At 41.1% G+C, this 26578-nt stretch overlaps 1 protein-coding gene across 4 annotated transcripts in view; it reads left to right on the top strand.

Moving 5' to 3' along the window:
• atp2b3b (ATPase plasma membrane Ca2+ transporting 3b) overlaps positions 1–25204 on the top strand; it is a 105951-nt gene extending 80747 nt beyond the window's left edge. For 2 of the 4 annotated variants that reach the window (XM_085259073.1, XM_085259074.1), the window contains 6 exons: positions 822–1035; positions 2386–2597; positions 9901–10008; positions 10269–10451; positions 11446–11605; positions 19465–19624. In XM_085259073.1, coding sequence (XP_085115199.1) covers positions 822–1035; positions 2386–2597; positions 9901–10008; positions 10269–10451; positions 11446–11605; positions 19465–19490 — 903 coding nt within the window. In that variant the 3' untranslated portion in view covers positions 19491–19624. Of the gene's footprint in view, positions 1–821; positions 1036–2385; positions 2598–9900; positions 10009–10268; positions 10452–11445; positions 11606–19464 lie in introns of all 4 variants that reach the window. The other 2 variants (XM_085259071.1, XM_085259072.1) reach the window with 1 other exon arrangement.
• Positions 25205–26578: the final 1374 nt, after the last annotated feature.

Genomic DNA, 26578 nt, shown 5'->3' on the forward strand with positions numbered 1-26578 from the left:
CGGACACAGAGAAACACAGGGCTTAAATACACAGAGGGAGCAATCAGGCAGGGAATGGGTAACAGGAGGGAAACACAGCTGGGGCAAATCAGGCCTAACGAGACAAGGGGAAGCGAAACCAGATACATTAACATCAGACATGGACCTTCAAAATAAAACAGGAAACATAACACAGACTGAACTAAAGACACAGACTCACACGCAGGCACTGCAACAGAGGGAACAGAGACGTGGGACCAGGACAGACACAGACATTGACTGGATACGGGGATATCGCAGACAGGGGAGACAGCAACTAACGATGCACAGAGACATAAACCATAAAAGAGAACTCTAACAAAGAAACCCAAGATTAGAAATGATAAATAATATAATAAACTCAAAAACCCTGGGTCAACGACCCAGGCATCCTAACTCCTGCCAGCAAATAAAGCTGAGTTCTTTGTGTTTAAACCTCGTGCCTGAGTGCCTGCATTTTGGGTCCAACTCCTGCCTACCGTACAGCGATTCATGACAGAATGACCGAGAACCTACACACACATATAAAAACAAAAGTTAAATTAGTAAACCTACTCTGAAATTAACTGACGATAAAAATGTTAAACTAAATAAAAACAAATGGAAAATACAAAACGAATTTAACTGCAGACAGTCTGTCCTCAGCAACCTTACAGTCACTTTTAGATTACTTTTACCACGCAGACACACATAGACAATTAATAAAATAATTAGTAATTCCAACTGTAGAAGAAATAAATTACTGCAGGAGAACTTTATGCACGATTTGTGATACCAACCCATGGTTGCAAATCTCTCTGCAGGACTCTCCCCTGAAGGCGGTGCAGATGCTGTGGGTAAATCTGATCATGGACACGTTTGCTTCTCTGGCCCTTGCTACCGAGCCCCCCACTGAGGCCCTGTTGCTACGAAAGCCTTATGGCCGGAACAACCCGCTCATTTCACTGACCATGATGAAGAACATCCTGGGCCATGGAGTGTACCAGCTGGTCATCATCTTTACCCTGCTGTTCATAGGTACAGAAATACACTTAAAAATAAACACACATACAGGCTATATACTCAGATTGAGTACTGGTTGATACACAGGCTCAGGATACTTAAGGGTATAACTTAAGGATATCCTTCCCTTTATGCTAACCTTAACCTCTTAAGCCCCAAGCCTAACTGATCTCCTGCCTTTTGCCCCCGTATCAGGGGGGCATTGGGGCTTAAGAGGTTAATCAATTCAATTACATTTTATTTCTATATTCCCAATATACGACAGTAGTCACCTAAAAACACTTTGTATTGTAGGCTAATATGTACGACAATATTAGAAAGAAATAGCAACATCCCCTGTTAGGAAACATTTGATGGGAAGGAAAAACTGCCTTTTAACGGGAAGAAACCTCTTGAAGAACCAGGGTCAGGGTAGGGCGATCATTTACCATGGCCAGTTAAGAGTGAGGGGAAAGGGAAGAGAACAGAGAGACACAAAGGACACCTATCATGTCACCTAACAATAACTTTTTATCAAAAAGGCAAGTTTCTCATCAGAAAATTAGAGAGTGTATTTCTTCCACATCCAAACTGGATTCCACAGGAGCCTCAACTAAAGGCTCTGTCTTCCTTTGTACTTTTAAAAATTCTAGGAACTACAAGTAAGCGTGCATTCTTGGTGCTTTGATTGGATAATAATGTACTATGAGTTCTTTAAAGTATGACTTGTTAAAAAAAAATTTATGAGGAAAAGGATTTTAAATTCAATTCTGGATTTTAAAAGGAGTCACTGCATAAGCTAATACATGGTTGTTCTTTCTAGGCCCATTGCCATTCAGTTTTTTAAAGAAGTAAATTCAGGCATTTAGGGCTTTAAGACATACCTGTAGTTTTACTAGCTGATTTGTATCATCTGGTTTCATGGAGAAAGAATGAAAATTTATAATTTTTTCTAATAATATTGTCTAAGTGAAACAATATTAGTCCCAGCACAGAACCCTGTGGAACTCCATAACTTTTATGTGTGAAGAAAATTCCCATTTACATGCTCAGTTTGGAATCTATCAAATAAATATGAACAATTTCTTTAATGCCAACAGTGTGTTATATCATTGAGGTAAAATATTGTGTTGCACTGAGGACTAGCGAGTTCAGAAGTAGGGTTTGGCAATATGGAAGAAAACCTTAGAAAATTTTTAGAATAATATAACACACTCAACTGCACCTTTCTTTGTGACTTTATGTACTTAAAATTGTTTTTTGGCAGCATGGTAACATCCCGAATTAATTGGCCATGCTAGCCCTAACCTAAACCTGTCTATAATCTTACTACTAAGACCAAGTCTGAATGTTCTTTTATTTCTTCCTTTTTTCTGTGCTCTCCAGGCGAACGAATGTTCAACATTGACAGTGGTCGTAATGCTCCGCTTCACTCCCCGCCCTCTGAGCACTACACCATTATCTTCAACACCTTTGTCCTCATGCAGCTTTTCAACGAGATCAATGCTCGCAAAATCCATGGAGAGAGAAATGTTTTTGATGGCATTTTTTCTAACCCAATCTTCTGCTCCATTGTTTTGGGAACTTTTGCTGTGCAGGTCAGGTTAATCCTTTAACACCTTTTAGTATTTCATAGAGGAAATTTTGAGCCGCTGATGTTTTGTCCTTCTTATGGTACAGCATACTGTGTTATTCAAGTGCCAAAAACTAATTCCTCCAATGACCACTTGTGGCTGTTTCAAGAGTGAATCAAACCTCACAGACTCCAGTGTTAAAATGTCACACTTAAGTCCATGAAATTAAAGTGTTTACAGCATGCTACAAAAATAGCTTGGGTTGGATTTATGGCTAAGGTTCTCACCTTTATAATAACCGTATGAGGGATGAATTCTTATTAAAAATGACCATTTGCATTTGGTTCAGTTAAGTTCTATTCTAAGATGCAAGACTAGCAATGGAAGCTCATAGTCTACAAAACACATGTTTTTTTTACTGGAACTTCATTACATAAATGGCATGTCACTGACATGTGATTTATTTTAACATTTCCATATCCAGAACTCTAAATTATTTTTTGTATCATAATTATTTATAGTGAGACATAAATGAATGTCTCTTCTCAACAGTTTGGTAAAGGATTACAACATAGTTTGGGGTAAAAAGTAATGTTCCCAAAAGAAGTGAGACTGTAACTGGGTTTTATATTTTAGACAATATATTTTATATTTTAGTCATTTATTTTGCTGTTTTGGTCACTTTTATAGATTCAGTCCATATTTGGATCAATTGACTCATGCTGAACACATTAGCAATGCAATGAGAAAGGAACTCTGTGTACACAGAAATACAGACAAGAAAACAAAGAGAGACTGAGAGGAGGGAAGAAAGAAGAAGAATATTTTCAGAACTCTACGGTGCTTGTTGTTACCCTGGGTAGAGAAAAACAAGAGAGGGGGGGCTTGAGGGGAGGAGCAGGGATTTGGGGTATAATAGTGATGAAAAAACAGATTTGTATTAAAATAAAATCAGAGAGATCTGAAGAGTGGAAGCAGCTTGAGAGAGGTGAAAGAGGAAGAAATAAGTAAGAAAGCTACAAAATGATATTATATGTGATATGATGGATCGTATTCACAGTGTGATTTCTGACTCTCTGGGTTGGTCCAAAGATGGCAGTGTCACTGATAAGCCTTGTTCCACGTGTAAATGATCAAGTGCTGTTGGTACATCCACTGAGGCATGTAGACCTTAGAGGACATAAGAGTGCTGCTTTACTTTGAGCTTAAAGAAGTGGTTTGAGCAAGCCACATATATTGTTTTGGAATAATTACTCTTAAAGTTTAGTTCTATACATTATATACATCTTTTTACACAGTAATGTAAGTTGGGGCAGACTGACTGCTCTGCCTAATATGGCAGAGATTCCCTGTTCTCAGCTTACAATCAAGTCTGAGTTACCAAAGATGAATCTGCCCAGGGGTCACAGATCTCCAGGGGTCCAGAAGTTTCCACAACTCAAGTAGTGGTAAAATCCAGTTTTAAGAGCAGCATTGTATGATTATGTAATGTTGATGTTTTTATCTGTATCACAGATAATCTGGAAAAAGTAGAAGAGGTTGTACTTGTAGAAGAGTTCAGAGTTCATGCAAAGTTTTAACTCGTGTCACTTGATCTAAGTGTGCTTTTAGAAACCAACAAATATTTGCAGGGTGACACAAGAGCAGTACATCTGATGGTTGAAGATAAGTTAAAGTAATATATTTCACATATATGGAGGTCATATGATTTCACTCACTCTTCTCAAAGCCCACTCCATGTTTTCCTGTTTCTATAAAACAAACAAACAAAAAAGCTTCATCTCCCAGTAAAGGGCAACTGCAAGCCTCTTCTCCAGTTGATTGTTTTTGGAATCAGAAGAATCCACACTCAAAGAAATCTGGGAAATACAAAAAATTACTAAAGTGTTCAGTGACTATATACTCCATTAAACTCAAATCTCATTCGTTTAAATCAGCACACTGCAGCAGGAACATATTCTATTTGTCAATGTTGAGTGTTTTCCCTGCAGCAATAAGACTAAAACACTTGCAGTCTTTTGTGTTGTACAAAAGACTGCAAGACTGATAAAATGTCCTGAAATAAAGGACATTTTATCAGAGCTGGCCTGATACAGGCTTTTGGGTGCAGATGGCCTTATACATTTTAGGCCAGTATATTTGATAGGTTTGTAGCTTGAACCTATCCGCTGGAACGTTAAGGACAATATAATTACACAAGACAATTACGCAAGACACGAGTAGGCAAAGTTCTTCATGTTTCTCGTGCACGGGAGAGACCGGACAAACGCCGTTCCTTCGCTTGACCCCAGTTGCTCTCGTCCGTTCTCCCGTACCACTGTTCTTTTATTGAGGTTACATGAATATGCATAGGTTCATTAACATATGACGTCTACATAGGTATACATGTGAACAAAGAATACTGTGTGTGTGTGTGTGTGTGTGTGTGTGTGTGTGTGTGTGTGTGTGTGTGTGTGTGTGAGGTCAAGATGTGACCCTGTGAAGACTCCCCAAAGGCTGGTGCCAGGACGTCTGAACAAAAGGCTCTTATACTCAAACAGATATACGTGTGTTTGCTATACCATAAATCAATAAGGAGAAGATAAACTCTCCTAGGGAGTGTGATCCATGCCAGGACACTCTGAGTAGAGGAATGTATGCACCCCCCTCTACACAGAGTTAATAGGATGAGACATCCTTTCTATCTACAAATGATTATACACCTCTAAGCATATATGGTTAAATATTTCTAAGCATAAATGACAATCAACAATACAAATCTAACAATATTAATGAGTTGATATTATTTATTATCAAACCTATTTGCTGATATTTGCCTATTTACTACAGCAGAGACAAATGATGAAAAAACCATAATGGATTGAAATCTTGCAGCGACAAGACCCACAAGGTCCTCCTGCTCAAGAAGGCACATGTATATAAAAAATGGTAAATGGCCTGTATTTGTATAGTGCTTTACTTAGTCCCTGTGGACCCCAAAGCGCTTTACACTATATTCAGTCATCCACCCATTCACACACTGGTGATGGCAAGCTACATTGTAGCCACAGCTGCCCTGGGGCGCAGAGGCAGGGCTGCCGGACACTGGCGCCACCAGTAGTCTTGCCCAAGGACACCATGACCGAGACTGTCGGAGCCGGGGCTCGAACTGGCAACCTTCTGATTACAAGACGAACTGCCATCTCTTGAGCCACAGTCGCCTGTGTTAAATTTGCCAGTAACCATCTAAATGATTCAGAGAAGGTTTGGAATAAAGTGCTGTGGTAAAATGAAGCAATATAAATGCTTTTATGATCCAAAGAGCATCATCCCCACCCTCAAGCACAGAGGTAGAACCATTATGCTCTGGGGCTGTATTTGTGCTAAGCGTACAGGACAAATTACCTGAGCCAGAATACTGAAAATGGGCAATGGATGGGTTCTCCAGCATGACAGTAACCTAAAACACACCACTAAGCCAACAAAGGAGTGGCTAAAGAAGAACCACATAAAGGTCTATCTAGAAGTCAGACCTCAGTCCTGTAGAAAAGCTGTGGAGGGAGCTGAAGCTTTAAGCTGTCAAATGGCAGCCAAGACAACTAAGGAATTTGGAGCGTTTCCCAGAATCATTCTTAAGATCTGTGCAAACCTGGTGATCAGCTACAAGATATGCATTACTGCTGTGCTTGCCAACTATGGTTTCTCTAACAAGGTTTACCTTTAACAAGACCAAGAAAAACCACTTCTGCAGATGAGTTCAAGTTAGACTGCAGCATACTATCGACAACCTTGAGAAAAGATTATTGTTATGGCCGGTCTAGGGGACCCGACCGCAGCAAGAGGAATGATCCACCCCCAGTTCGACCCCAAGCAGCACATCACACCATCAGTTAAAATAAGGAATGGTTTATTTACAGGAACGAAACAAAAACGGGTTTCATAGGAGTCACTCAGGCTTTGGGGTGGACCCATGCCAAAATAACAAAGAAAAGGAAACTAACTCAGAGGAGCAACTGCTTGCCTAGCCCCAGAGAAAAATAACCAAACAATAATCACTTACCTTCCTGACTAACAAAACATGAGAAAACTGTGCCCAACTTCCTCCTGGATTCACAAAGCAACACAGGGCATGACGCAGCCCCAGCCGATTGGGGTAAAACCGAGGATGGATGGATTGCCGTCTTCAACCGCGCCATCTTCTACTCCGCCTCCAGAGCAGCATCCAATCCGGGCACACCATCTTCGGGATCCACCACTCCTGGAGGCGCACCTGCACACTCACATTTACATGTCAGAACCCCAGCACACGACGGCAGTCATAACAATTATGCATCCATTGTTAAGATGAGCTGAAACTAGAATTCTAGCCATAGAGCTAGCTCTTCTGTATGTATTACTGTAGGGTCTACCTTACAATATAAAGCGACTTTAGGTGACTGTTGTGATTTAGCGCTGTATAAATAGAATAGAATTGAATAGACACACTCTTTTGGTTGGAGAATGAAAAGCGAGATGTACAATCCAAGAACACCTTTCCTACACGGAAACACGGTGGGGGGAATATTATTCAGCGGTTGGAATTGTGAATCTCATCAATGTGGAAGGAACTATGAAGAAAAAAGCATACAGTGGGGCAAAAAAGTATTTAGTCAGCCACCGATTGTGCAAGTTCCCCCACTTAAAATGATGACAGAGGTCAGTAATTTGCACCAGAGGTACACTTCAACTGTGAGAGACAGAATGTGAAAAAAAATCCATGAATCCACATGGTAGGATTTGTAAATAATTTATTTGTAAATTAGGGTGGAAAATAAGTATTTGGTCACCTCAAACAAGGAAAATCTCTGGCTCTCACAGACCTGTAACGTCTTCTGTAAGAAGCTTTTCTGTCCCCCACTCGTTACCTGTATGAATGGCACCTGTTTGAACTCATCATCTGTATAAAAGACACCTGTCCACAGCCTCAAACAGTCACACTCCAAACTCCGCCATGGCCAAGACCAAAGAGCTTTCGAAGGACACCAGGAAAAGTATTGTAGACCTGCACCAGACTGGGAAGATTGAATCTACAATAGGCAAGCAGCTTGGTGTGAAAAAATCAACTGTGGGAGCAATCATCAGAAAATGGAAGACATACAAGACCACTGATAATCTCCCTCGATCTGGGGCTCCACGCAAGATCTCATCCCGTGGGGTCAAAATGATCATGAGAACGGTGAGCAAAGATCCCAGAACCACATGGGGGGACTTGGTGAATGACCTGCAGAGAGCTGGGACCAAAGTAACAAAGGTCACTATCAGTAACACACTACAACGGCAGGGAATCAAATCCCGCAGTGCCAGACGTGTTCCGCTGCTGAAGCCAGTGCATGTCCAGGCCCGTCTGAAGTTTGCCAGAGAGCACATGGATGATACAGCAGAGGATTGGGAGAATGTCATGTGGTCAGATGAAACCAAAGTAGAACTTTTTGGTATAAACTCAACTCGTCGTGTTTGGAGGAAGAAGAATACTGAGTTGCATCCCAAGAACACCATACCTACTGTGAAGCATGGGGGTGGAAACATCATGCTATGGGGCTGTTTTTCTGCCAAGGGGACAGGACGACTGATCCGTGTTAAGGACAGAATGAATGGGGCCATGTATCGTGAGATTTTGAGCCAAAACCTCCTTCCATCAGTGAGAACTTTGAAGATGAAACGAGGCTGGGTCTTCCAACATGACAATGATCCAAAACACACCGCCCGGGCAACAAAGGAGTGGCTCCGTAAGAAGCATTTGAAAGTCCTGGAGTGGCCTAGCCAGTCTCCAGACCTCAACCCCATAGAAAATCTGTGGCGGGAGTTGAAAGTCCGTGTTGCTCGGCGACAGCCCCAAAGCATCACTGCTCTCGAGAAGATCTGCATGGAGGAATGGGCCAAAATACCAACTACTGTGTGTGCAAACCTGGTAAAGACCTATAGTAAACGTTTGACCTCTGTTATTGCCAACAAAGGTTGTGTTACAAAGTATTGAGTTGTATTTTTGTTATTGACCAAATACTTATTTTCCACCCTGATTTACGAATAAATTCTTTACAAATCCTACCATGTGGATTCATGGATTTTTTTTTCACATTCTGTCTCTCACAGTTGAAGTGTACCTCTGGTGCAAATTACTGACCTCTGTCATCATTTTAGGTGGGGGAACTTGCACAATCGGTGGCTGACTAAATACTTTTTTGCCACTGTATGTAAAGATTTTGAAAGAAAGCTTTAAGTAGTCAGAAGCAAAACTGGGTCTGGGTTGTCACTTTGTCACCTTCCCCCACGACAATGTTCCAAATTATACCTCCAGAAGACCAAAGTGAATATTACTGGCTGGCCTGCACCAAGCACTGACTTGAATCACATTGAAAATTCGTGGACCAAGGTCCATGCCAGAAGATCATAAAATCTGGAGGAGCTTGAGAGATTCACCAAAGAAGAGTCCGCGTGGATTGCTCAGGAGACATGAGTGAGACAACAAATGACTGCGGGCTGTTATCGAGCAAAAAGGATAGGCAAATGATTGCTTTTTGTGGAAAAAAAAGTATTTCTGTCTTCAAAGTAAAATAATATAAGCATCCACATAAAACTAGGATATTTGGCTGTGTTGAAATTCTCTTGTTCCATTTAACAACACCTGAGAGTTACTTTAATAACAGACATTTTCTGGGTGGGAGGTTAGTAATTCTGACCTCATATGTATGTGAACATACCTCTGCCACATTAATCACAACCTGAAAGTAATATCATCCTTTATTTAATATAATCATTTGTGGTTTTTACTTATCAGTGTTAGCACTAACATATTGAAAAGCCTGATGTTCAGACATTGTCCTCTGAGTAGAAAAAACAACAACAACATTCACATTCACACACACACCAATGGCTGATTCCGTACGAACCTCTTGCTTTAGTACTTTGCCTGATGATACTTCAGCATATAGATTTGTGGAGCCAAGGATCAATTACAAACTTTCTTTGTTTGCTGACCCATTCTAAGCCACAACCACTCAAATAGGCTCTGGTATTCAACGGTAATCACCCATCTATGTACTAACCAATCTCGACCCTAATTAGTTTGCAAGATTAGATGAAATTGGGCATGATGAAATAGGGCTCAGTGTTAAGCCCTTAGGACTCCCCTTTTTGTTGGGATTGTAAGTTTTGGTGGCATGAGAACTCTGCCCCTATCATGGGACTTGTGTCATATGCTAAGAAGTGTGAAAGTTAGTGATGGATAGAGCAGAGCTACATGGTGTAGCACTGCTTTCTGCTTTGTTTGTGTATATGTGTAATGAGTTCTTTTCCTGTGTTTCTGCTGCAGATCGTGATTGTGCAGTTTGGAGGGAAACCCTTCAGCTGTGCTCCTCTCAACATCGAGCAGTGGCTTTGGTGTCTGTTTGTGGGAGTTGGAGAGCTGCTCTGGGGGCAGGTAAGTAGCTCTTTAGCCTGCTGAATCAAACAACACTAAGCAAGTGTAGGCTGGCAGACCTGGTTTTTTCCAAGGTGAGGCTAAGGAAATATATTCACACTGCCTGAGAGAACACTTCAGAGCTATTTTGTGCTAAAACTGACAGTTAAATAATAAACCACTGCATGTGAACTAAGGTTGGAAAAGCACACACGCTGCTCATTATTTTGTCACTCTGGTTTGTTCTGGTCAAGTAACATTGTTACAAATCTGGCTTCCAGGTGATTGCTACAGTTCCTGCAGAGCGACTGCCGTGTTTGAAGGAGGCGGGGTTGGGACTAGAACCAGGGGAGGAGGAAGGGGAGGAGCTGGCAGAGGATGAGGAGGAGATCGACTGTGCAGAAAGAGAGCTGCGCCGTGGACAGATCCTCTGGTTCAGAGGCCTCAACCGTATCCAGACCCAGGTACTGTTTAACCAGGCCCTAACCAAAAGTCTCACCAACAGATTTCTAGACATGTCAGCCAGAAGCTTCACTTGGTCATGACCACAAGCAGTTTGTTTAAGGTTAATTACAGATAGATTGGGGAATCTTTAAAAGATGTGGTATGTAATCACAAAGAGCTGCACTTCTTTAGTCATGTGCAGCATGATAAAATCCACATTACTATGGGAGTGTTCTTACTGCCTAAATAAACTGTTAGTATCATGGCCGTCACACGCTAACTAAAGAGACTTTTGGAAAGAAAGAAGTGCTGCATATTTGACTCTTCTTTGAGAGTTACAATTTTAGATTTGTTCTTACTCTTCAAAAGTCAGTCTCTCTCATCCATGCTGTTGTGCTCTTCTGAATTGTGCCAAACATAATGATTCAGGTTTTTGTTTTTCTCTCTCTCCCCAACGCAGCTAACCTTTTTGTTCCACAAAGTCACAATCACACAATGGCCTTCTCTACCTTGAGAGTGCTATTTTAGATGCTCAGAAACATAACAGGAGATAAATGGTGTGAGTGTATGTGTGTGTATATGTTTGTGCGTGCAGGAGTGAGTATTTACATGTTGTACGCAAGCTTATGCAACTAGACAGGCCACTGATTCGCTTGATTGCTTTGATTGATTCTTGCACAACTTTGTGTGAGAGCGGACTTTAAGACAGGGAAACGACAGCAGTCTCCTCCTAAGGAGTGTCAGAGAGCCAGCCCAGACTCTTTGCTTAAGTGCCTGTCTTTGCATAAAGTGGCCAGTTTTTCATTAAGAGGGTTTGGTCTGAGTGCGTAGTGTGTAGATGCACAGATTTTGTTAGTAATATTCATGAATCAGTTATGATACACTGAAATCAGAGAATTTTTTACTCTGTCTGTGACAGGAGAATCTTTTAAAAGGACCAAAGACACACGCACACACTCAGACTGGACTTTCCTGCCCTTACTGAATGATGCTGTTTGTATCTCTGTCCTGCAGATGGAGGTAGTGAGCACGTTCAAGCGAAGCGGTTCGTTTCAGGGAGCGGTGAGACGGCGCTCCTCTGTGCTCAGTCAGCTCCACGACGTAAACACTATCTCTACCCCCTCTCACGTAGCTCTCTCTACTGCAACAGCCAATACCAGCCCAGCCCCTGGGAGTGAGTCCGCCGAACGCATGTACACACATACAGAAGCATTCGTGCATACATGCACACACTCACACACTCATTCAGAGACACAGAAACACACACTCGCACCCACTCAACCACCCACACACTGCCACACAGCTGCACGGCACGTGGACTGCAGTATTTTGACTCTCTATGGTTGTGTCCCTCCGGCTCGCTCGCTACTCGTGTTGTGTGCAATGTGTCCTCTGTTCTTTGCTCTTATTCTCCCTTTCAAACAGCACCCAATCCTGCCACGGCTGTGTAGTTCTGGTATTGTCTGGTCTGGTCCCAACCCACTCCTGGTCCCAGGCCAGAGACTGTTTTTGTTGTTTGTCAGTGCAGGAGGGAGCTAACTGTTCTCTCTCTGTCTGATGTGCCCTGATGCAAAAGATGCAACACTTTTATAAGTGACTCAGATTTTAAAAAAACAAGGATTTTGTTATGCATAATTCTCAGAAGCTACGGATGCATCCTGAAGTTTAGAGAGCAGATAACAGCTCCTCCTGCACAATGTGTTATTTCTTGTCCGTGACTGAGGTCAAGCGTAGTTACTGTGGTTTGCCTCTGTTGTAAAAATCTCTATTGTAAAGGTGTCTTTCTATTCTCTGAACAACAACACAATGTAGTACTTCTCTAATACATTCTTGAGTCTCTACATACTTTGGAAAATGCTACAAATATTTTTCACTGCCATAGAATTCATTATCATTAACAAAAGGCTTCCATGTGGCTTCAGCAATACTGTAAACCTTCGAGTATAAAAGCCCTATAACACACTGCTCTTTTTAAGAATGTAGTTTTATAAAGAAACGGTTCCTTTTGCCTCTATCTTTCTAGCTTTCCTTCTTCCTCTTCTCTCACTTTTGTTCGGTGCTGAAATTGTTGTCAACTGGTTATTTCTGTAACAGTATTTCCAGCTCCAACGTCACAAGTTTGGCCCCCTGACGTCTCCAAAAAGTTCTGATTTCTCTCTCTGTCCACTTTGTTTTTCCTCACCCCTTTCTCTCTCTCTCTCTCTCTCAATGGCAGTTTTCTCTTTCTTGTCTTTCTTCCTTATTTATGAGATATTACAGGTTCCCTGTTTGCAGAAATATTATGTGAAATGTTTTCTAATTGTTCTTCATAAGTAGAGTTGTTCTTTTGTAGTGGTATTTAGATTTTATCAGATCTAAATACAGGCTCTTGTGTAGCATACTGATAAGATTTCTTTAGTAGGTTTCTCTTCATTTAATTTTTTTTTCTCAGTTTTCTTGGACCTTACGTTGTCCTTTACCTCATCCCTTTTTGTCATCCTCCATTTTCTTACTAGAATAGCAATCACCCTTCCATCTTTTCTCTTGATTTCTTTGTATGTCAGTTCTGCACGTCTGTGTGAAAGCCTGTTTGAACACGTGTTCTTTGCTGACATATCCGAGAGCTGCAGTTTGACTTGTGTGTATTCTCTGTTGGCGTGTGAGTGTGTGCACCTGTGCTCGTATACCTGTCTGCGTGACTGCGTGCATGCATGTGTGTGTTTGTGCTGTCTCTTCATTTGATTGTCATCAACCGTCTTCTCAGTTGCTTCTCTTTACCTTTCTTGCTCCCTTCCGTCCATCCTTCCCTTCCTCCATTTCATGCTGACCTCCTCTCCACCATTCTCATCACATGTAGGTGTAAATACAGAGAGGCCCAAGGCAGCACTGTTGACACCTCATTGTCACAATCACCCTGTGCAGACAGTAGGAGGAACCTGGCCTTTGTTTAAGTACTTTGGAAACATATCCTTCACTTCAACACTTTATAATATAGCATGTTAAAAAAATCAACACTGGAAGTAGAACATTGGTTTGGTGTAAAGTTGGTTGTAGAGGAGTGGAAGGAGGGATGTACAGTCCAAGTATGAAGCAAGTTTTTAGGTCTGCTAGCTCATTTGCTTGCTTTTTCTAGTCTTCTACCTTAATTCGAATAGCTTGTTATGTCCAAATCTGTTACTCAACAGCAGCGTGACACATACTTTTTACATTTTGCAGCCATCCTGTAGTGGCTGAGCCCCTGATGGGAAACAAAATGGATTTGGACAAACAAATGGAACAGGGAGAGAATGTGAAGGACCAAGCATTAACTTTGAGTCTGATGTGACCCAGGTTGTGTTCTCTGAATCACTTTGTGCTGTCTGGAGGCATCCAGTGGTCAAATAAAATCTCCCATTGTTCTCAACTCCAGCTTGGTTTATGCAGAAAATATGAATCCGAATGTGTCACAAGCCTAAGCCAGAGAAATGTATATATATATATATATTTCAGAAAGGGTTTTTCTTAAACGAGAGGTCAGGTGAACCAACAATGAAAGTATGGTGCTAACACATATTGTAATGTGCCTGGAAGAGTATTCAGCCATGGCTCTTTATGCATGTGCCAGTCAAGGTGAATCTTTCCCTCTGTATTAACTGAAACAAAACAACACTTTCTTTACGTGGGCCAAGATTTTGCCATAAAATGCTACCATTCAGCTAATGCATGCTGATTCTTCTGTTAAAGATTTACCACGGACTCTAAGTGCTTTCTGTAATGATTACAGAAAGAGATTTTGAGATTAAATATTATTAAAATAAAAGTTAAAATAATATTTTGAGAATGAAGTCAGAATGTTGAGATTTAAGTTGTCATTTCAAATCAAACACTGCCACAGCTACTATACGCTCTACAACTTGCATAGTCAAAATTGTGTTTTAGCTTTTGTCTTTTGAGTTTCATCTCAAGATTTTGACTTTATTCTCAAAATTAACAGTAATGTTTCTGTTCTTAATGTGGCCCTAATATGCCATCTATAGTCCCTTTGGTCAAAATCGTGATAAAAATGCTTAACCATTTTTTGTGAGAAATTTGTGAGTATTGAGATGTTCTTTGGTTGTAGACATTACTGCTATCAGTGAATGTCCGCATTCTAACCTGCTTACAGTGGGTAAAGTGTGCTTTTACACCCACAATCCGGAGGAAAATCAAAGTCATGGCTCTCTTTTGACTTTGTGTTACAGTAATTTGAATGTTTATTGGAAATTGGAAATCTGTGAGCACCATTTTTATTTTTTCACAAGCGGTGTGTAAGCAAGCGTAGTTGCACACATAACACATAGCTAGAACTGGATTTTATAACAGCTTACAAGGGGTATAAATTAATCTTTTTATAGTGACATTTTTTTAGAAATAAAATCCCCACTTTTTTTTCAGTATTTTCCTCTTCTATGCCAGTGCAAACATGTACGCATATGACCTGATGCAGTGTCCAGTTTATACCCTGCAACTCGTCCAGTGTCAGCTGGGATAGTCATACTTTTCTGGGGCAAATGGACTGAAAATTGTTTTAAAAAATATTTAAGGTAAAATTGGCCTTGTAGTAGTTGTGGCTGTCCTGTAAACAGTTTTACTCTATGATTATTTATATTAATTTGTTAACAGTGTGAAAGAGATTTGGATTGTAATACTATGAGTGACCACAAGTTTAAGTTGGCAGTGAAGCTGTCACAATTCAGGAAATTGTTTTATATTATCACCCTTTTTTTTTTTTAATGACCTCTTAAGATGAGGGAAATGTCCTCTTCATTGCCAGGGGTTGGTTGTCTGATTGGACCAAAGCACCAAATTCACATTACTTGCAGATGCCCATGTGCTATCCAAACAGAGTGGCCTGTCCCCCAGCATTGCTGCTTATCCACAGTTTGTTTCAGGGACAGACTCTAATCCACTACCCAAAGTTCTTTCTAAAGCAACCAGACTTGTGCCCTGTTGAATTATGGTGTGCCTACACCCTGACATTGACACCACTGACTCCCTGACCAATTCTATGAGAAGACAGCAAAGGCAAATCCGAAGGAAATATCACAAATAATAAGTGGAGATATAAAAATGATAAAAGTCTTTGTTTATTGCCGTCATTCACCTGAGCTGTGTTGGATCTTAGAGATTCCTCTGGATCTTTAGAAGTGATCTATGGATCCAGTTTCATTTCATTTCAAGCTGAGTTAGTTAATTCCATGAGCAAGTCCCATTAAAGAGATTAACCTTTAAGTTTACTTTTGTCGGGAAAAAACAAAGGGCAATAAGCTATTTTACTCTAATCCATTCAGTTCTTTAGTAAAGAATTTTTAAATTAAAAATTAAAAAAATACATCAGCCTCCACCCTTAAATGGGATGTGAGCATATGACATATGAAGAAAAGATGCTCTTAATGCCACAAGGTGTCACTATGGATTACAGCTCATTATACCAGGGGTGAATGCCTCTTCAGTTGGGCCTCAATTCGGGAATTAAGAACCATTAACCAGTCATCTACCTCACAGCTTCTCCCAGTATTTATGTTGCAGTCTCTTCTCATCAGCAGTTCTTTTGCCTCTCTATCTTCCAGCGCCCTTTTTTCTCCTCGTACTTTAACCATCATTGTTTTTCCATCAAGCACTGCTGAAAGAGCCAACAGGGAGAGAGGGAGAGACAGAAAAGAAATGGTTGAGAGGAATAAGTAACACAGCAGTGCCCTGACCTCCGGGCCTCTCTGGTCACACTGGTGGGCGTCATATACTCGAAAGTTTACTCTTACCATGGAGACAAAATGAAAACAAACCGAGCACTGACGAAGTGAGAAAGTAACATTCTGAAACCTTCTCAGGCTGCATGAGGTGTTTTTCTACTGTCTGACATGCTCTTTGGAAAAACAGATAAGCACTGAACCTACCGCTTGACCGTCTGTCTGTACATCTGTATGTCTCTCAGTCTATCATATGAGCCAGAGTCATATATAGAGACTTCTCCTAGTTTGGCCAACTGCAGCATTGAACTCCATTCAGCTGCTTGACCATCCGCCTCTCATAATCACAGTTGGGACTCCAGTAGGTGTTGCAGTGAACATGAAGCTTTTTCTTTGCCGATCTCATTCGGCCAAACTGTCTCTGTATAAGGCTCTGTCTGCCTCTGCCTGTCAGTATATTTGCATTAAACTGTCTCTCTTTCTTTTGAGCTCATGCTGCTTCTTTTCCTCTGTTTGGGCGTTGGAGATGGGTGCATGGACCAACTGCTATGGCAAAGGAATGTGTTTATGCACGCATACACCACCTTGAAGTGCACTCGTAAAACTCACTTGTGCGTGTGTTTGTGTGCGAGCATGTCTGTGAGAGAGAGGGAGAGACAGAAAGAGAGTGTAAGTGACAAAGATCTGATTAAGCATGACCTGACTGTCTCTCTCTGTGGCAGGGCTGACACCCAAGCTTCACTCTTTTCTTACTAGTAATCTAGCTAATCACATAGTGTTCTAACCTGCTGATTCTTCATGATGTCACTTTTCTGTTTTGCAAGATTTGTTATTTTACATCCCGCAGCAACTTCATCGTCATCATTCTTGTCACTCTGCTCTCCTGTCTGTCACTGCTGCATGGCACACAGAACACTTTGCACATGTGCATGAGCACACGTGTCGGGGTGCTGACTGAATGACTCACAGTTTGGCTGTGTTTATAAAGCAGCTCTCTTTAACAAACAGCTCCCATGACTGACAGCTGCCCGATGCATGCGGAATTCAGACTCCAAACTGCACGATGTGGAGATAACTCTGGTCCACTCTGCTGCATGCATGTATTATTTATGTGTGTATGTGTGTTTGGTCACTGCTATAGGTTCTTGCAAAATTCTTCTTTTATTGTATATTGAATTAACACACTCACCATTCCTGCTTCTTTCTCCATTTGTGCCTAACAAACACCTTCATCTGTGTGTGCATGCCTGTGATCCTGTGTGCTGAGGTATGAGTGTTTTTCCCATGCATAATGTATCACCAGCCCAACAGATTGCACACACACAAACAGCCATATAGACACATATGCCAAGTGTGTGTGATGTAAAGTTTCTGCAGCTTTAGTGTTTTTTGTGATGGTGGCTACTGAATGTTTTTGTCTTGTAAGGTGTGACCGATGTGTGAGAACTGACAGAAACATGTCATCAGCCAACTCATTTTAAAACTATTTATTTTTCACTTTTGTGTGTTGGAGACACACAGGATCAGGTGGATGTCTAGCTGACGCTAAATTAATCCAGATATGATGTTACCCCAGTATAATTAATCTTCAATTGTCAGACAGATTGCTATTAAATTAGTGCAGTGCCATGGTTTGGATGGTGATATAGTTAAAAACTTTAAACAAGATCTATTCTGCTTATTTAACAATGTGGTGTAGCTTCTGAAAAATGTGTTTCTATCCAGAATGGATCATACATGCAGGCAACACAAAGGACTTAGGTGGTTATTACATGATATGGTGATATATCTCAATTAAATGAAATGCACCAATTTATTTTCAAGATGACCTATTCTGCTGTCTTATAACAACCTCTCAGGTCATAGAGGTCCTGTCTGAAAGAAACTCGTCCTTTAACACTACCCTCACTTTAAGCCAACTTTCTTTTGATTGGCCTCCCTTCATAAACAACAGGTCTAAGCAACAGCTAGAAGAGACTTCTGTGCTCATAGCCAGGGCTGTTTTTGTCTATGTTAGGGATGTCCACTTTCAATGACATCATGCAGATCCAGATGTAGAAATAAACTACCTAAAACAACATCTATCTAAACAAAGTTATAAATATATTTATTTAATCCATGTTTTCCTTTCCATGGCTATTTGTCAACCTTCTTCCATACCAGTCAAATGATTATATCAATTTGTGCTCTCACGTCATCTTTATAGCATTTTCTTAACTTGCTTCTTACCTGAATCCATGCCATAATATAAATATTAAAAACATAGGTCTTACAGTATTTATGCTGCTTTTAAGAATACAGTGTTAAAATCTATGACATCAAGGGGCTTAGGGCATGAAGAAGTTGGGTTTGATCACTCTGGGCAATTAAAGATGCATGATTCAAAAAGGCATCTGTGGGGCAGAGCGAAAACAGCTAAGTAGGGATTTGAACTAATTTGTCAAGTTGTTCAGATGACACATACTATTTAGCACCTTAAAGCCTAAAATATAATATCACTTATTCATCATTTATTAAATGCTTTTATTGTGTTTTTACTTAAATTCTAAATGTAATTCATGTAAAATAAATAAATTCATTTTTTTTTTAAAGCTACTGCTCCGATGGGGATTTTAAACAGGATAAATCAAGAGCAGAAGATCAGAATCAAGACCTAGCTAACAGTGTGCTAGCTGTACATTTATATTTAGCAGACTGACACAAGAAGGGTATCAGTTCAGATTTGTGTATTTGAGCATTTTAAAAATCTTTTTCAAAATCTTTCTTCATACTAAGAGTTTGATGTTTATGTTTAGCTTAACTTAAGTAACAAAAAAACAAAAAAAAGCAAGAGATATAGCGCTAGCCTAACCATATCCAAAGTTAAGAGAATGAACTTACCATACAATTAAGGGTTTCTTATCCTTGAAAATAATATTGATGTGTCGATTAGAATGATTGATATCATTCTGAAGAGCACTAGTCACTTGCAGTGTCAAAACACCTTAAATCTTAGTAAAAAAAAATGAAGCATATTTTATCATTTCAAAATATTATTTTACTTGTACTCTGTTTAAAAAGTGGAAGATTGATGTGCCTTTGTCCTTTGTCCTGAGCAAGTCCTATTAATTTCAGCTTCCACAGCAGCTCTTGGTCAAAAATTTAACTGACCATTAGAAGTTACATTGCCTTTATTTTAACTGCAGCCACCTGGCCCTGAGTGTCTGCTTGTCTCTTACTCTGTTTGTCTGCTGGAGGACACAAGTGGGTCTGTCTTTGGGGTCCCATGTCTCCTTTTTCTCTTCTTTTTCTCTGACTTTCTCCTCTGTCTTTTTTGTGGTCTCTCCCTGATCTCTTTTCTTCTGGGCAGATGCGAGTGGTGAAAGCATTCCGTAGTTCACTGTACGAGGGCCGGGAGAAACCGGAATCCCGCAACTCCATCCACAACTTCATGGTCCACCCAGAGTTCCTCATCAATGACCTCATCCACAACATCCCGCTGATCGACGACACCGATGTGGATGACGAATCAGAACTCAGCAGATACCAGCACCTGCACCCGGCCCTCCGCAAGCCGCCCCCGCCTCCCACCCAGCCCCAACCCCCGCCTCGCACCCATCCCACCCGGCCCTACCGCCAGTACAGCCTCCCGGTGACCCCATGCAACCGAAACAACAACAACAACAGCAGCAGCAGCAGCAGCAGCAGCATTGATTCAATGGTCGCCTACAGCAACCGAAACAGCACCAACGCAGTCATCACCTACAACCGAAGCCCCCGTCATCACCACCACCACCTCCACCATAATCATCATGGCAGGGACAGGCCGGTGAAACCCTCAACCCCCTACCCGGCCCATCTCTACTGTGTGGAGACCTCCTTATAACTGATCTGAACTTGGGTTTGGGAGGGGGGGTGGAAAAAGGGGGGATGAAGTTAGGGTGAGAAAAAGAGAGGGCTGAGGACCTACACACATGACATTTTCATCTAATCGCCCTTTCAACAAGCTCACAAGAGGGAGCAAAGGACAAGGAGGGAGTGGACAATGGCCGGAGACTTCTGCTTACAACTCCCTGAGAACATGTTGCCACTTTCCCTCCCTTTGCCCTTACCCCAGCCCTCTCAGTCTGACTTCCCACCTTCACCCCAGTCCCTCCCCTCCTTTACCCACAAAACCATCCAACTCAGTCTGTCACCCCCTTCTTGTGGAACCCCACTCACCCTGCCCAGCTGCACACCAACTTCATGCACGCTCTTGTCACACACACCTGCAGGTCTGCTTTGGCAGGGTCTGAGTGGGGGGGGGGGGGGCAGACGTCCAGAAGAAAACCACACATTCCCTAATGCTTCAGCAGAACAAGGCCATGCGGCTATGGGGGCTGACTCACTCCATTTCTATTGGTGTTCATCATTAATGTTGTCGTCACCCACTTTCCACCACCATTTATCTACCACCATTTATCTGGGTAGATTCTGCAGCCGCTTCAAAGTCACTACTTTGCTTGTAGTATAAGTAAAACGCTTTGTTAAAGCTTTAACAGTCATTTCCATTTCCCATTCATTTATTTCCCAACATAATGGTGCTCATTTATTTCGTTCTTATATATCATTTTATTTCTTCTCAGAAACTTTGAGTTATTTTTCTTTCATCCCTCTTTCTCGTTCATTGTGTGTACGTATATTGTCTTGTCTCTTCTGAAAAAAACAAACAAAAGCATAACAAAAAAAGGTTGCTGTTCATTTAAATACAATGGCTGTGACAATGTCTAAAAGATCAGGGCACTTATATCTATGTATCTGTCTATAGGTACATAGATATAAATGTTTGGGAAGCAACAACACAGAACTCATTCATCACCTCACTTTGTCTTTGAATGCTGCCCCATTTGTTCACATGACCTGTTATCTGGAATATTGCTCTGAGATGAACAGTGTATGAGATGTCATGTTAATTTGGATATATTACTGTGTAAATTTCATTTCAAGCCTCCTGCCATATCCCCAGTATGCATGGGGAATATCTGCACCTGTCACCTTGGGCAACCTCCATGGCTGACATCCTCTTCCAGTCCCTTCATTTCTGTTCCGTGTCCCATCGTCTTCTCTCTTGCTGTTCCTCCTTTGCTCATTTTGTCGCATTACGTCCAAGAGTTTGTCGGTGCGTGTGTGTCAGCTTTTTTCTTTTTGAAAAAAAAGCTGAATGCTTGGGAAGCATTAACCCTTTAAATGCCATCAAACACGCAATGCACAGGCGAAGGCCCTTTAAGACTTAACGTGCACTCGGTTGGAAGCCCCTCCTGCTCACATGATCAGGTCGTCTCTGTTACGTAACCAGCGCCCTCTGCGCAGACAAAAGGATTGTGCCATTTTAACCTGCTCAGTGTCTCAACCACATGCCCGCATCTAATGTCAGTGTTCACTTTTAGATATCAGATACAACCAAGAAGAGCATATTGTAAATGTTATTATGTCCTTGCGCATTCCCCTTCATTACTCTGTACAGATATAAGGCTATGTGTTTTAGCTAGTTAGCTCCATTTAGCATAAAGAGCTAGCCTAACTTATTCAGAAACACCTGTAAAGCACTCCAATTACCACGTGACGTCTCCCTTTTAAATTTTTGAGTTATGCAATTTTGTTGCTTTTGTTTTGTGCCAGGGAAACAAGCAAAATCTTAGTTAAAGTCTGACAGCTTTTCATATTGGGGCGACTGTGGCTCAGGGGGTTGGGAAGTGTATCTGTTACCGGAAGGTTGCCAGTTCGATCCCCGGGCTCTCTGTCCTGGTCGTTGTGTCCTTGGGCAAGACACTTTACCCTACTGGTGTTGGCCAGAGGGGCTGATGGCGCAATATGGCAGCCTCACTTCTGTCAGTCTGCCCCAGGGCAGCTGTGGCTACAACCGTAGCTACATCCACCAGTGTGTGAATGAATAGTGGCATTGTAAAGTGCTTTGGGTGCCTTGAAAAGCGCTATATAAATCCAATGCATTATTATTGTCACAATATCTATGAAAACATATGACACACAGATAAGGATCTGTAAATGCCATCCTAAATGCAGATATAACAATAGTAGTGAGTGAAGGCTGATAGTGTTTGATACAGGGGTTAAGCCTATACATTGATGGTTCTGTAACCTTTAAAAAACACAGGACACGTGCAGGTCAAAATCTCTTCTCTCTTGGCTGTCAAGAGACATCAAACTGCTACAAGAAAGAGCATCATTGTGGTGACAGTGGACTGTGCTGCAGGAGGATGTTTTAGACAGCAAACAAGAGGAACTGCTGCTGCTACACCACAAAGCTCACAGTCCCAATAATGGTCTCATAGTTGTTGACACATTATTTCCACTTTATGCTGTTTATGCAGGTCCAAGTCTCATTTATTAAATTATTTTAAAATTAAAACTGGATGCAATAAAGATTTCAGGGCTTAAAACATCCCCAGCCAGACTCTGGACAGCAGGCTCATGAAACAGGTAGTAAGTTTTCTTTGTGACACTAATCTAGATCTATTACAGTTTTTACAACAGAGCTTTCTTAAGGTTTGCTGTTGTGGTGCCTCATCATATAAAAGATGAAAGGGCATGGAATTTAAACTTGCTGCATTTCATTCACTTTTCAACACACATCCAGGAAATAAGGCCAAAGCCTCTGGTAACAAACAAAAGTATCAACCAAGTCCTTTCCAGGTCATAGCCCTTAAAAACATAGCCAGCAACTACATTACTGTACATCTGTGGATCACACCATGGTGTGATGCAGTGCAGAAGGAGATATGACTCAACTCAATTTCAGTGTAAAAAAAATAGAACAGCTCACTAGTGTTTAAAAAACAAACAAACAATTAACCACAATTACCCATATAAAAAAACATCTGGATAGACAAACAGTGAAGTAAATGTAGGCTTGCTAAGCTGGAAACCAATCATCTAAACTTTGAGAATCCCTAAAAGAAATGGTTAGAAATAGAAGGATAAGTCATGGTTTTAGGAAGGTTTGTGTGCAGAGTGATTTATGGGTCAGGCTAAGTACACTTCTGTATTAAACCACATCTAACCTGTGAGCTTTATACGTGCTGCTAGAAGAACTGAACTGTTTCTAGTCTTTATGTCAAGCTAAGCTAAACTAAGCTAACTTCCTGCTGAACCCATGCCTTTATCTAACTCACTACAAGAAACCCAGTCTGCCACTTTGCCAGACATTATGTCTAAGCTGCCAACCTAAAAGGCCATAACACACTGCATGAGCACACAGCCCAACGAAAACAACAAAAGAAGAGAAAAAAAAAAATCAGATATCCACCATAGTGATGACACCAGTGACATCACCTCCACCTTGACATTCCATGGAACATACATTCCAAACATCACATTCCAGAGCAGCTGTGAGAGCGCCCTCCTGTATCCCATATTGTACTAGGTGTGGGTGGACCGCTGACTTCATGTTGCCTCAGAGTGTGACACCTCAAAGCAATGCAAACTCCTGCTACCTCCCCTTTCTCTGCCCCTCCACCTCCCCTGCAGCTGACTTGTCCCACCGCCAGACTAAGGCAAGGGCAGACGTTATGCAAAAGACTGCCATGTCGACAAACGCACCCAACCATTGGATTAAAACCACAGTGAGAGAACGCATCTGTCCTGCTAGTTCTGTTTCAGTAAGTGCGCAGGGCTTTCTGGGAACACCCTTACCTGTACAGAACTCTTGTCTTCTTGAATGCTCATCATCATCGTCACCACCCTAAACCGACCTGAGCTGGGTGGGGCAGGTGGTGACCAATAGGTCTGTCTGTTTTGAAGCATGCATTTGGTATCATTAATGTCACACTTTATGTGTTGGTAAGTCATTTAGGCTCTGATCTCTCCACATCTGCTCTCTTCCTCTCGCTCACTCTCTTTCTGTCTCTCACACACACAGACACACACGCACGCATGCGCACATCCTGCTCAAGTCTCCTCTATTTCAGCACAGCTACATCAGTGCTTTTTTCTGTATGTATGAAAACACGCACACACACACACCAGACTACAGGGCAATAATCTCAAGTGGTGTAAATTTGATTGTCCAGGCATCTCTGTCCATCTGTCCAGCCATGTTACATCATGATGTTGTGAGCCAGATTCACAAAAGACAAAACAATGTGAAGAAGAATATATTTATCAGAATTATTTATCAAAATTCTAAATTGTACAACTGCACCATTGTACAGATCGCCCAAATGTGCACATGTGGATCTTTGATTTACAGGTACTATGTTCCTGTTACACTTTTTTTTTAAATGTTTCTTTCTTTTATTTGAATTGCTTTTTGTAAAGAGAGGAACAACAAAATGGAAGCGCTTGTATTATATTGTTATTATTATGATTATTATTCTTGATTTTCTCCACCGGTGCTCCCACTGATGGAAAGACAGTTGCACATTCTCCTGAGCATATTCTGAGGGCTGTGTTTTCTGTCCAGTGAACAGCCCCTGAAGTGTGCTGAGGTGCAGAGATGCTTACAGTCTCTTAAGACCAGAGACACCACTCTATAAATAGAGAACAGGAGATACAAATGTACCTCATTATAGTCTGAAAGACTGGACAAAGTGGGGACCCAGAAGATGGAGAATCAGAAGGCAATGCAGAGCTAGAGACTGCAGAAGTGCAGTGCTTCCATGTGCTGTTTAGGCTGCTCTTTTAGATCTGCCACCAGTATTTACTGCCATGTTACCACAGGAACAAATGAAGGCTTTTACATTATTCATTATACATACTATTGTAAATATTATGTGTGGAATGGTCCCCCTTCTTGCACAAAGCAGTCCTGTTCTGCAGACAGAAAATGCAGCCTTAACTGTGCTGAAATAAAAAAAAAAAAGGAAAAAAAAAAAAAAAAGACCAAAAAAAAGAAAAAAAAACAAACCATGAAGACTATTGAATATATTAAAGAGTTACCTGCCTGTTATTTAAGCGAATAAATATCTATATATGAGAAAGAACACACCTGTATACTGTAGACTAAGTCTGTATGGAAATCTAAGAGAATTTAATGGGAATTAAGTCCAACACCTTTTGTCTGTATGAAAGAAAAAAAAATCAAAGTATTCTACAATAATAACTTTGACAAAGTTTGTGTGGTCCTGTTGTTTGTTCACAATAATGCAGGAATGCCCTTCCATTTTCAAACCTCTGCACAAGGTGATGCATCATCCTGTCCCTCAAAGGTAACTAAAATCACCTGATGAACATCGAGGATTTATATCTGTGTGGGTTTCTTCATCAATGAACCTGACGCTTCAGCTACTTTCTTCAATAAACCTCTTGCGCAACAAACATGGTGGCTTGTCAAACAGGTGGAGTGGATAGTATTAAAGTGGGCTTGTTATGCTGTTTCTTATTTTCTGTAATACATCCTGTCACAATGGTGAATTCAGATATTAAAGTTAACGAGGTTTGTGTATGTATAAACAGAGTTGACAAAAGTACAAACATTCTGTACTTAAGTTGAAGTACAAATACTACTGTTAAAAAAAAATACTCTAGTACTGATTCAACCTCTTTACGCAAGTAAAAATGTACTCAAGATGAAAAGTAGCTCTTTGGAGGTTTCCATTTTTGTGCAAAGCTAACTGAACCTTGTGATATATTAACACAATGATAAAATAATATCACTAGATGGGAATATGTAAAGTGGATTGACCAGGGCCCTGTTTCAGGAAGCCGGTTTGGAAAACTCAGAGTGAAAAACGACACTCACGGTTGAGTAACCCCGAACTGTCCAACTCGGAATATTCCGTTTCAGAAAGGCTGATAACAATTAGTTCAGTCAACGCGGAGTTGCTTTAACCCCAAGTGAAGCGCGCGGACGAGGATACATAAAGCCCTGATAAGCGGAGCACAGATTAAGCGAGTCACCATGGAGACGGAGGGAAAGAAGGCGCTTGAGGCCGAAATTCTGATGGCAGCATATGCTGATAACATGCAAATTCCGCGGAAAAAAGTAACACAGCCACAGCTGCAAAAGCATGCATGGCAAAACATAGCCGACAGAGTCAATGCGTGAGTGTTAATATAAACATTGATCGAGGGATTTCCACCCATTTAACACGTTATTTTATCATATGTTATTTTATTTGTTATTTTATACATTTTATTTTGTGATGTGATGTGAGCGCAGGTGCAACCCAACAGGCCCCAAACGTGCCTGGCAGCAAGTAAAAATGAAATATAAAAATATAGTCCAAACAGGTAAGGTGTAATTGTATTATGAGCCATAGTGCTTGGTCTGTTTGTCCCATGTAAATCAATTGCAGTTAGAGGCTACATTAATTTTCTTTCTGTAAGCACTTATTGAAATTATCTGAGCACATTACAAGTACATATTTGCTTACTCTGTATGCTCAAATGTGGCCCGTTATAGCCAACAGAAAAAAAGCGGAGGCCCGAAAAACAGGTGGGGGTCCTCCACCACCACCACTCACAGAGGCTGAGCAGTTGGCCCTCAG

The sequence above is a fragment of the Mchenga conophoros genome, linkage group LG20, assembly GCF_057382185.1.
Source record: "Mchenga conophoros isolate Kocher_MC1m ecotype Shallow Benthic linkage group LG20, M_conophoros_male_GT1.1, whole genome shotgun sequence".
Taxonomy (NCBI): domain Eukaryota; kingdom Metazoa; phylum Chordata; class Actinopteri; order Cichliformes; family Cichlidae; genus Mchenga; species Mchenga conophoros.